Source organism: Calidris pugnax, unplaced genomic scaffold (assembly GCF_001431845.1).
Source record: "Calidris pugnax isolate Ruff unplaced genomic scaffold, ASM143184v1 scaffold123, whole genome shotgun sequence".
Classification (NCBI taxonomy): domain Eukaryota; kingdom Metazoa; phylum Chordata; class Aves; order Charadriiformes; family Scolopacidae; genus Calidris; species Calidris pugnax.
In genome coordinates, this window is record NW_015090876.1 from 172,071 (window position 1) to 184,245 (window position 12,175).

Here is a 12,175-nt window from a genome sequence, read left to right on the forward strand (position 1 = left end):
TGGAGGGGAATGGAAAATGGAAATCTGCTCGCACCCAAAAATAATAACCGGAGTTGTACGTGTTTTCCTGGCCCTAATCTGGATGATAAATTCACCACGCACCGTTTTCGGCCGGAGCTGCTCGCAGAGGCTGGGAGAGGCAGCATTGGGGCTCACCAGGTCCTTCCTCTGCTGCCTGGGGGGCATCTCGGTGTCTGTCCCCATTTCTGTGCTGGAGAATTCAAAACCTTCAGGGTAATGGGAAATTTTGCTCTGCAAAAAAAAAAAATAGCAGTTATTCACCTTTTCAGTCAGGGCACTATCAAAAATGAGTTTGGGGCTTATGAAAGCCAAACCCCCCTCGCCTTTTCAGTCAGGGCACTATCAAAACCGAGTTTGGGGCTTATGAAAGCCAAACCCCCCTCTCTCCACGTCAGCAGAGGAGATGTGGGAACCCAGGGGAAGGGACCAAGAGGCTGCAGAAAATGCCTTAGAGCGAGAGAGGAGCTGGCCATCCAGTTATTCTGCTCGTAAATCAACTCCAAGAGAAACAAGGGGGGGCTTGATTAAAGCATCTAAATACTCTCGCAGAGGAGAAAATACACGGTGGCCAAAAGCTCGTTAACGGAGCAGAGAAAAGCGTGATGAGAATCAATGTCTGGCAGCCGAAGCCAGACACACTGGAAATAAGGCATAAATATTTAACTGTCAGGGGCAATTAATGGTTGGAAGAAACATGGAGCAGCAGAGGTGGTTTGAACATCTCTTTACCTTTCGTGTCACAACCCGTGGCCTCCCAGAAAGTTTCTCCTGTAGCCCCAGCAAGAGGGGCTGGAACTGACCTGCACCGAGGCCCTGATTAGGTGATTTAATTAGATGGCACGTTTGTCTTTAATCACAGTGGAGCCGTGGAAAAGAGTATTTCTTGTGCCCTGCCAGCTCTTTCTGAGAAGCACCTGTGAAATCACTGCAGGCACTTTGCAGGTGCTTCTTTTCTCTTTTGGTTCCCAGTGGTTGCGTTCCTGCAGCTCTGTGCCAGGAGGTTGAGGGGATGGTGCTTGGTGTTTCTCCCTGATGTCCAACAAAATAGACAGAGATCCAGGAAAAACAAATCTCTAGTGAGCATCCCAGCGTGTTGTGGCTGCTGGGGGCAAAGGAGCTGGTCCAGGACCCATTGCCCACCCATGGATGAGAGGGTCCCCAGCCTGGCATCCCCAGGGCCACGTATGTTTGGGAGGAGATAAAGGTGGGATTGTGGCTGGTGCCATCTCCTCCACTTCATCTTTCCTTTCCTGTAGCTGTTCTCTCCCTGTCCCTTTGCGATGGGGTAGATGCTGTTGGTGGGCATCACCGTGGCTGGATTTGCTTCATCTGCCCAACAAGGCTGCCGTGTTCCTGCTGGGATGGAGCCTGAGGTTGGGGCTGGTCTGGTCATCCCCATCTCTGAGCTGTGGCTGGAAGAACATACACAAACACACCCATAACTAACCACACATCCCTTGTGGGTCCCCAGGGGTAAGCAGCCCTCAACAGCAGCAAGGGACTGGGCTGTTTAGCTTGAGGCAGGGGAATATAATGATATGATGAGCTGTATAGGATATATATGCAGCTCAGGAGACTCTGTGCAAACATGATGCACATAGGGAGCAGAGCCACAGCATCTCCGAGCCCACCAAAGCCACCACACTGTGAGCAGCCTCCTCCTCTTCCTCTTGCAGAGACACGACAGACACCCGCCGGGGGCGATGCGTGACAGGGGGGAAGGCCCATTTTGAGGAAGACGATGAATGGAAGGAGAAGAGGCACGTGAGGAGGATGGCAAGGTAAGGGGAAGCTCTGCGTGAGCGCTGGGTGGGGGCGGTGGGAAGGAGCTGCTCACCCACGCTGGGAGCAGGAACCTCAGAGCCCACAGGAAAGTCCCTGGTGGTGGCCGAGTGGGTTGTGGTGATGGAAGGACATGTGGTGGCCATGTGAATTTCAAAAGCATTCGTCATAGCTCTGCAGACTAAATACAGACTCTGCTGGCCAGGGAAAACAGCAGGTTTTGGTGTGGCTGGGCATGGCATGCAAGGAGGTGGAGGATACCTGATAGAGACTCTGCTGGGAGGAAATCACAGGCTTTTGGCTAATTACTCTACAGTTGTTAACAGAGATGTCATCGAGCCCTGAAGGGGACTCTTTGGGAAGTCTGGGTCACGCTCCTGTAGCTGCAGGCGTGTGTCCTCCAACAGCGCACGCCTGCGATGGTGGGCCAGGAAACTGGGCTGTCTGCAGCGAGGAGGGGGCTCACTTGGCCTGGGGGGTGTCTCAGAGCACGTGTCCCACCAACCTACAGGAAGATGTGCCCGAACAGTTAACCCAGGTAGCTGGGTCCAGCTGGAACATCCCCACTCTCGCAGCAGGACCCAACTGCATCACACCTACCATGGTCTTCTCTTCAGCCTCCTTGGAGATGCAGGTGACTGACGTGCCCAAGAGTAAATGCAGGAAGAGCCCACCTTGTTATCGGCTCCCTCCATCCCTTGGAGTCCTCTGCATCACACTGGCTTTGGGATAAGGCTGCCACTTCTCAGGCTGGTGCCTGCTGGAATCCCACCGGTGTTGCTCCAGATGTTGAACAACTGGGTGACCAGGCTAGAAGCTTCTCTCACTCCAGGCTTCTTATTTCCCACCCCCCAGAAGAAATGCCTTTGCCCCTGCGCTCTGTAGAAGCTGTAGTTGATGGAAAGAGCAGGGAAATGGCTGAGCTATAAATAACATATTCAAAACCAGGCAGGGACCTGTGAGAAGCAAGGATGGTGTCTCCATCTGTGATGTGGGTTCAGAGGAACAATTTTACCCAGCAGCAGATGCTAAAAGGTTTCCCTTTGTGCCAGAGGTTGTTCAGGGCGGAGGAGATTAAACCCAGGAACTGAAAACAGTGGTTTGATGACAAAGTTTCATCTTTTGCATCCTTGATGGCAAGGTCTCCTAGGGACACTGGGGCAGTTTTTCTTCCAGCCGATGTTAATGAGGCTGCTGACAGCCTGGGGAAGCCGTTCTTCAGCCCGACTGTCTGCCAGTGCCCTGACCTGCTCCCCAGGTCGGCTCTGCCTGAGATGTCACACAGCAGACACCCAGGGATGTCCCCAGGGATGTCCCCAGCAGCAGCTCTGTGCTCAGCTGGAGGAGGAGCAGAAGCCCTGGAGGAGTCGTAGCCTTAACCCCATCCCTGCCTCAGTTTCTCCAGGTGCAAGGTGGGAGCAGGAACAGCCTTCCCCAGACCCAGAGGGCTTTCATGAAGCTGCTGGGAGGCCAGTGCTTGGCTGGGCTGGCCAGGACCAAACATGAGATGCTGAGCTCTGCTTTTGAGGCTGATTGCTAAGCCTGGTTTTGGGGAGCCAGGCAGCAGTGATGGTCCGGAACCAGCAGGTTGGGAAGAAGGACATACCCTAGCATTTTCACAGTCCTGGTGGGAGTAGGGGCGGGGCCAGCAGGTTGGGAAGAAGGACATACCCCAGCATTTTCACAGTCCTGGTGGGAGTAGGGATGTGGGGGGAAAAAGGGGTGACTTGGGGTGCAGCACGATCCCACAGCTCCCAGGCACATCCTGCAGTCTTAATATTTGCTGGTGCCTCAGTTTCCCCATCTGCAGCGGTGTGGGGGGAAAAAGGGGGTGACTTGGGGTGCAGCACGATCCCACAGCTCCCAGGCACATCCTGCAGTCTTAATATTTGCTGGTGCCTCAGTTTCCCCATCTGCAGCATCCAGTGGGCCTCCAGTGCTGGGGTGGGGAGATGTACACCCTGCAGATATCCCCCGCGCGCGGCAGGGAGACCGTTTCTGGGTTAGAAGGTGACCTCTTCCATTAGCAGCAGGGACGCTTTTTCTTCCTGAATTAGATGGTGGTTTGGAGGCTTTCCAGGGCCGACATCATCCTTCCTGCTGCCTGATGGCGCTGGGTTTGCTCCGGTGGCGAGATCCTGCCCGAGCGAGGTGGGGCTGCAGATGCAGAAAGCTGCCAGCACCCCAGGGCTCCCTGGATCTCACCAACCCCTGCGTTAAAGTTCTCCAGTAGCCATGGACGGGACGTTCTGGGGGTCCCCTGTGCACCCACCGAGTCCCTGCTCCCTGCACACGGGTGGCATGCTGTGGATCTGGAGGTGAGGGAAATCCCTGTCCTGTCCAAATCAGAAACCTTCAAATCCTCTTTCCCATCCCTTCCCCACCAGCAGGTCATGGTGGCGTTATCAGCGCCGGGTGTTGGCACATCCAAGATGCACACGGGTGGCACGCTGTGAATCTGGAGGTGAGGGAAATCCCTGTCCTGTCCAAATCAGAAACCTTCAAATCCTCTTTCCCATCCCTTCCCCACCAGCAGGTCATGGTGGCGTTATCAGCGCCGGGTGTTGGCACATCCAAGATGCCATCTCAAAGCCAACCCCATCGATGTCGGCGGTGACACCGGGCAGGACCCCTCTCTGCCTACAGCCAGGACAGCCCCCTGGTTCCCAGCCCCTTCCTGGTGACCGAGGGGCACCTCAGTTTCTCCAGGTGCAAGGTGGGAGCAGGAACAGCCTTCCCCAGACCCAGAGGGCTTTCATGAAGCTGCTGGGAGGCCAGTGCTTGGCTGGGCTGGCCAGGACCAAACATGAGATGCTGAGCTCTGCTTTTGAGGCTGATTGCCAAGCCTGGTTTTGGGGAGCCAGGCAGCAGTGATGTGCCGGGGCCAGCAGGTTGGGAAGAAGGACATACCCCAGCATTTTCACAGTCCTGGTGGGAGTAGGGATGTGGGGGGAAAAAGGGGTGACTTGGGGTGCAGCACGATCCCACAGCTCCCAGGCACATCCTGCAGTCTTAATATTTGCTGGTGCCTCAGTTTCCCCATCTGCAGCATCCAGTGGGCCTCCAGTGCTGGGGTGGGGAGATGTACACCCTGCAGATATCCCCCGCGCGCGGCAGGGAGACCGTTTCTGGGTTAGAAGGTGACCTCTTCCATTAGCAGCAGGGACGCTTTTTCTTCCTGAATTAGATGGTGGTTTGGAGGCTTTCCAGGGCCGACATCATCCTTCCTGCTGCCTGATGGCGCTGGGTTTGCTCCGGTGGCGAGATCCTGCCCGAGCGAGGTGGGGCTGCAGATGCAGAAAGCTGCCAGCACCCCAGGGCTCCCTGGATCTCACCAACCCCTGCGTTAAAGTTCTCCAGTAGCCATGGACGGGACGTTCTGGGGGTCCCCTGTGCACCCACCGAGTCCCTGCTCCCTGCACACGGGTGGCATGCTGTGGATCTGGAGGTGAGGGAAATCCCTGTCCTGTCCAAATCAGAAACCTTCAAATCCTCTTTCCCATCCCTTCCCCACCAGCAGGTCATGGTGGCGTTATCAGCGCCGGGTGTTGGCACATCCAAGATGCCATCTCAAAGCCAACCCCATCGATGTCGGCGGTGACACCGGGCAGGACCCCTCTCTGCCTACAGCCAGGACAGCCCCCTGGTTCCCAGCCCCTTCCTGGTGACCGAGGGGCACCTCAGTTTCTCCAGGTGCAAGGTGGGAGCAGGAACAGCCTTCCCCAGACCCAGAGGGCTTTCATGAAGCTGCTGGGAGGCCAATGCTTGGCTGGGCTGGCCAGGACCAAACACGAGATGCTGAGCTCTGCTTTTGAGGCTGATTGCTAAGGCTGGTTTTGGGGAGCCAGGCAGCAGTGATGTGCTGGGGTCAGCAGGTTGGGAAGAAGGGGCACTGAGGGGCACCAGGAGCTGTCTCACAGCCACGGCCACGTCTCCTCTGGTCACTGCCTGCCCATGGCCACCCCGAGCAGCCCTGTCCTGGCTAACATGACAAGGGCGGTGTTGTCAGCGATGCCACCGCGTGCTTTAGCATCCTCCGCAAACTCGCAGCAGCCAAGAGATTTGCCAGAGTCAGGACATTTTTAGAAAGGCTAATTAAAGCCCATTTTCACCCCGTGCCTCTCGGTGAGCAAAAGCATTTAGCGGTGACCTCAGAGTGATTGAATTTGCACTTGAGCTTTCTGTTTCACCTCTAAAAAAAAAAAATGGGATTGCTCCGTAAACTCGTTAGTGAAAGTAACTCTTGATGCCTTGGCTCCTGCCCAGGATGGGCCCCGCCAAGTCCTGCTGAGCTTGGTGCTCCTCCCACTGCATTTTGCTTGTGCAAGAGGGACCTCTTAATACACTTGATGGAGAAATTCAGGATCACTCCAGGCTCTGCTTTCAGGGACAAATCCATCCTGGGCTAACCGTGCTGATGCCAAGGAACCCAGCTGAGCTTGGCTGGGTAGCACAGCGAGGGAGGACCATTTCCCTTGATGTCCCTTTCCACCTTGGAGGTGACAGCAGCTGCCCCGTGGCCACCAGCTGGTTCTTGCTTGCTCTTCCCTGCTGCACATCTGGCCTCCAAACTGCTGATCTTTCCTTTTCTTTTTTTTTTCCTCTCCCCTGCCCAGCTGTGCCTCATGACGACCTCACGCACGATGTTTTATGGGTCCTCCTCCACCATGGCTCCACCATCCAAGAACCGGCTGAAGCGCCAGAGCCGGATCTTCTCCCAGGTCTTGTACCGGACTCTGAGCTACAAGGACCGGAGCTCAACCTCCTCTTCCCCAGCAGCTGGTGAGGATGACCCAGCCGAGCTCTCCACCCAGCTCTCAGCCCCTGGTGTCCTGAAGATCTTTGGGGGCAACATCTGTGCAGGCACCAACTACAAGAGTGTGTTGGCCACGGGCAGCTCGGGTGCCCGGGAGCTGGTGAAGGAAGCCCTGGAGCGCTACGGGCTGAGCCAGCTCAGCGCCGGGCAGTACGCCCTGTGCGATGTCATCGGGAAGTTTGAGGGCCCTGAAAAACGGTGGCAGACAGAAGGGCTGAGGGTCCTGGGTGACCACGAGAAGCCGCTGCTCATCCAGGACCTCTGGAAGCCCAGGGAGGGCTTCTCGCGGCGGTTGGAGCTTCGCAAGAGGGCAGAGGTGGAGGAACTGGCAGCCAAGGATGTGGACACCACCACTGCAGGTCAGAGCCGGGGTGTGGGGCAGGGAGAAGGGCTGGGGAGCTGCCCCCCACGCTTTTTTTGGCTCGTGTTTTGGGCACGGGGTGGTGGTGCAAGTGCTGGGTGGGAGGAGAGCTGTGTTTTAGCTGCGTTTTAGCTGCAAAGCTCTTGGGTAGAGTCGGTGTTCAGTGCTCTCCTGCATGAATTTGGTACCTGAGACCTCAACTATTTCCCCCAGCCAGCCTAGGGGTCCGTACCAAACCCCCATGGGCATCTCCAGGCAAGACCATCGGTGTTGCCTGCTCTCCCCATCACCATGAACCAGCATCACGGCATCCCACACCTTGATGCAGCTTCGTGCCCAGCAAAGCACTGCCCCATCTCCCCACGGGCATCCCCCAGGCAAATTTGCAGCACAATTAAGCAAAATGAGAAGCTAATGAAGAGAGAGCAACGTAGGGCAGGAGAGCACATACCACACACCCCCACTCCCAGAGGTGCCTGATTGAGTCCAGGGCTGGCAGGGGGAGATAAGTGCATCGTTAGGAACCAGCAGGTTAATAAGTGACCCCAGCACAGCGTAATGAAGCTTCCCTCCTTCCACCCTCAGCTAAAAACCCTGCGAGGACTTGGAGGTTTAAGATCAGGTTTTTAATTGCTTGATGCCCTTGAAGGGTCTGACCTGCTGATGGAGTGGTCTGGATCGGGCTCGGGAGGTGTCAGCCAGGGATGGGCAGCGAGTGGTTCCTCACACCTGTAGGGAAGGGTTGGAATTGTCAAAAATAACCTAATGAGGGTGCAGGATTACCCCGGGCACTCCCCAAATGAGAACCAAGGTTCCCCCACCAGCAGCAGAACAAACAGCCCGACCTGTCCCATGCCAGTGAGCCCCTTTCCCATCTGCTTTAACGAGGGCTAGAAGGAGCCCAGGCACAGGGCGTGAAGGAAACCAGCTGTGGGCTTTTCAGGGGGAGAGCAGAGGCTCCTGGAGCCCCACCAGCTGCAATTTGCAATTAGGATTTTGGCCGGGTGCCCCAAAAATCTGAGCATGGAGTTTGCAGGTCCCCATCAGCGCGGGGAGCTGGGGATGGGCTCACCTCCTGCCTTGAAAGGGGAAGGATGGAGGAGGAGTGGGAAGCAGCCCCCAGCCCCACACCCGTGCTGTGCAGGGTGGTCCATGGGCACCCCATGGGGACACAGGGCTCTCTCCATCCCTCACTGTGTCCAGTCTTCAGACCTCAGGTTGGAGATGCTACAGGACCGGTCCCATCTCGCTGCACGTGTGATGCAGGGATAAAGGGGACTCAGGAGCAGCGAAGATGGATGCTCTGCTCCTCTCTTTGGCTTTCTCCAGCTGGGATCAGAGAGCCGTTAAGCACTTTGGGAGAGAGGGGACTCTAAAAACAGCTTCTTTTGAAGAGAGGAAAGGGCAAGAGCCAAACGCAATGGTTAGAGCACGCGGCGGGGAGGGCCACGTGGCAGCTCCCTGCCTGAGCCCAAGGTCACTGCAACTCTCGGCCTCAAATCCTCCCCCTTGGCTACAAGGAGCAGCATTTCCACCCGTGACCTGGCTGCTGGGTGAGCTGGCAGCCGTGGGGAGGGTAAGGCTCCCACACAGGCCAGGGGAGAGGCAGGCTCTAGGCAGCACCGAGCTGGCCTGGGCTTGGCACCCTTTGGTGATTTCTGATGGAGAAGTTCCTGACCAGCTCGTGTGCCCTGGCTCTGGAAATAAGCCCGTTACACTTTCTATGTAGTTATCGCTTCATTTGTTTCAGGACTCCTGGGTGGGGTGGTGGAAATTCTCCATTTTTTTTTTTAAAGCTTCGGGCATTTTCCATAGCTGACCAAGCTCTTCCAAGACAGAAAAACCTACACCCACATTTGTTTAGGCTGTCTGCTCTGCAGACTACACAGCCCTTTATTTGTCTTACCCGTTAAAAGTCTCACTTCTGCAGCCTTTGATTTTGGTGGCAGGCTCTGTTGCCAGGCTCTGCTGGTGGCACTGCCCCAAGGGATGCTGTGGGGCTGGGACCACACTCTCCCACCCCATCCACAAGCTGTTGGGGATAGATGGGAGCCATGCAGAGCATTTGGAGGAGGCATCAGCTTCCCCCTCATCCAGCACCTCAGAAAGACACAAAACTCCTGGTGTGATGGGGACTGGTGTGATGGAGTCCTCTCCACCAGGGTCACCCTCATCACCAGCCTCGAGCATCATCTGCCTGCGCAGGGTGGTGGGGGTGCTGGTGTGGAAAATGCAGCATCTGTGCAAAAATAAAGGGACTTTGGGCTTACAGCTCCCTAGAGAAAAAAAAACCAACAAAACACAAGGAAGCTGCAAAACAGGGTTCCCAGAGAAATACCTGCAGAGCCTTTCCTGGTGCAGAGCATCGCTGGAGCAGCAGAACTAGGACCACCGGTGTCACACAGGCTGGGACATCACTGCCTGCCCTCCTGCTGAGGGGGTGGCTGGGGGAAAGGCTCCACACCCATCCCTAACCTGTCAGCAAATAGCTTAAGAGTTTTATCTGCTCTGTTACCCATTATCCTAATTAGTTTATTAGCTGCTTGCCACTAGGGAGGAAAGCACTCGCTCCTCACGCCACTAATTAGCAGCACAGGTAGAGCATCCCTGCAGTAAACGAGGCTGACACCCTCTCTCACTGCTTCCCCTGGTCCTGCTCCTTTTGGGGAGCGATGAGGCAGTGATTAGGGAGCACCTGGGGAAAACACCCACAAACTGGGGGGTGCTGGGAGGGAGGTGCAGCACTTGCCATCTTGATGGTATTCCTCTTCCAAACCAAGCCTGTTTTCCACCGTGTCCTGAGCTTCCAGGGGCTTTCCTGGGAGGCTGAATGACACACACACCTTGGGAAACTTCAGGAGTTAAGCTTATTATAGTAAAAGATGCTCTGGCAGGTACCTCTGAGGATGTGGCTTTGATATACCTTAGCAGGGCTGCACCCAGGGAGGACTCCCTGCAGGGTCTGTGTAGCAATTACATTAGGAAGGACTAGCCCGGTGTTAACCCCTCCCAGGTAAATTCAAAGCATTTCTCCTTTCCTGGAGTTATTTATTGACTGATTTATTTCTCAACCAGGAGAAGGGAGCCTCTTTCCTAGGCTGCAAAAGAGGGACATCCCAGGCACCACAGCTGGTGGGTTTCTCCCCGGGATGTAGGATGGGTTTAGAGGCAGCAGCTGGGTGGGGGCTGGCTGGGGGGCACGTGGTGGCCCTGCCCGGGGTGCCCAGCTCTCCCTAAGGGACAGGGTGCAATCCTTGCCCCCTTCCCATCCTCATCCTTCCTCAGCTGCCAGCTCTGCCCCGGCCACGCTTTGTCAGGGGATGCTCACGCAGCATTTTGGGTGGGATAAACCTACCCACACTCGGGAGGAGAAAACAGCACCAGAGGATTGAACAAAAAAAATAATAACCCCGTTTTATGGAGGGACTTTTTGTTATGCTCAGGAAAAGAGCTGTGTTTATCTTTCCAGCACAGCTCCGGGGTTAGCGGGGAGCCTGTGACGGGGGCTCTATCGGCAGTAAAAAAGCAGGTTTTTTCCCTCCACAAAATAAATACAGAAGCTTCCTTTCCCCTAGATAAGGGACCGGTGATGGCGCGTCTCTCGGGACGGTGGGACCTGCTCCATCCCAGGGCAATGAGCTCCAGCAGGAGCTGCTCCCCGGGATCCAGCCCCTCTGCTCCCACCCTTCGACTGGTTTCCATGCTGTGGGTTGGGGACAGGGCTGCTGGGGGGAGCCAAGGCCTCCTGCAGATGCATTTTGGGGGGTGGCCTTTGGGCTGTGCTCCCACCCAGGCAGCCTTGTTGAACCCCCTGGATTTCACATCTGTAGGATGCAGGCATCCCATGCCGTGCCGGGGACATGAGCGGGGCCGATTGCCTTTTTAAGAAGGACACAGGGCACTGGGCTGGTTGGGGCTGCTCGGCCATGCCTTGCCCTAATCCCAAGGCATGTAAACAGGAGGGGCTATTTTCTCCCTCTCCCACCCCCCACTGCCCCCCCCACACACACTCCTCCCATCCCCATCTCTTTCATTTTCCCAGCAAAGGAGCGCTTGATTTAAAACAAACAAACAAAAAAATGTATTTCAGAACCTGCAGCCCATTCCTCACCAAATAAGGCAGATGACTTTTTTTTTTTTTTTTTTTTTTTTTTGGGTCTGAGTTTGTGAGTGTCCCTTTAAGCAGCCTCAGGCACTGGGCTCTCCGCTCTGCCGTCCCCAAATCCCGCTGGCTGTCCCCAAATCCTGCCATCCGAAGCCTTCTCTCTGGCCACCCGAGCTGTGAGCAGAGCTCAGATTTTAGGGTTTTTTTTTCCCTTTCTCTTCGTTCTCCCCGAATGCCAGTGACCTGCTCCCAGGAGGCTGCTCACCTTAGGGTTTTTGGGTTTTTTTTCCCCTTTCTCTTCGTCCTCCCCGAATGCCAGTGACCTGCTCCCAGGAAGATTTTAGGGTTTTTTTTTCCCTTTCTCTTCGTTCTCCCCGAATGCCAGTGACCTGCTCCCAGGAGGCTGCTCACCCCAGGTACGAGCATCACCCGTTGGACCCACAACTTCTGATTTCTCCAGCAGGGCTTGAGCCACGCTTGCAGCATGGAGGGACCCGTGGGGACCCCCCCTTCCCCCCCCTCACCCCCGGGGCTGGGGATGTCACACCAGGGGCTGCTTTTTGCAGCTCGGCCAGGCCTAATTCATTCTCTCCGACTCCCATTCGTCTTGCGGACGGCTCTGCCCGAATTGATGATGCTTGGGAGAAGTTAATTACAGCTTGCTCCTGCGGCAGGCAGGCTCCTCTGCAACTCTCCTGCCTGGCTGATGCTGGGGGGGGGGGACGGGGGGGACCAGCGGGGCTCCCCGTGGCTCCTGCTTGCCCCTGGCCACTAAGTGCCCTAGTAGGCCCGTAGGCAGCATCCAGGCTTTTTTTTTTATTTGCAAAGACTGAGCTAATTATATTTTTAGCAGAGATTTCATCTCGCCCCCCCCGCCCCCAGCCCTGGCAGCGTGGCCAGGGGGGAGATGCTTCGGTCTCTGAGCTGCCCCCCCCGGGTCAGTGGGGTTTGGGGAGGGTTGGGGCACCCCCCCCGCTTTTTTTGGCGGTGGTGTCGGTGGCACAAAACTCCGCGGGTTGGTGTCCCAGTGTCACCTTCCGAGGAGGGGCCGGGGACCGCGGAGTCCTTGGCGTGTTGCGGGGGGGGGGGG

The 12,175-nt window shown here is 56.2% G+C and overlaps 1 protein-coding gene across 1 annotated transcript; it reads left to right on the forward strand.

Annotated features, from left to right (window-relative positions):
- The first annotated feature begins 5,444 nt into the window (after nt 1-5,444).
- LOC106890394 (ras-associating and dilute domain-containing protein-like) lies at nt 5,445-7,715 on the forward strand. The gene is made up of 3 exons (XM_014946187.1): nt 5,445-5,503; nt 6,420-6,978; nt 7,630-7,715. The coding sequence occupies exons 2-3, from the start codon at nt 6,429-6,431 to the stop codon at nt 7,713-7,715; spliced, it is 636 nt and encodes a 211-aa protein (XP_014801673.1). The 5' UTR covers nt 5,445-5,503; nt 6,420-6,428.
- The last annotated feature ends 4,460 nt before the right edge of the window (nt 7,716-12,175 follow it).

What these genes read in the sequence shown, in the direction of transcription:
- LOC106890394 (XM_014946187.1), top strand. Translation starts at nt 6,429, where the DNA reads ATGACGACCTCACGCACGATGTTTTATGGGTCCTCCTCCACCATGGCT. An exon ending in TGTGGACACCACCACTGCAG is followed by an intron (nt 6,979 to 7,629) that starts GTCAGAGCCGGG and finishes ATGCCCTTGAAG; the next exon opens with GGTCTGACCTGCTGATGGAG.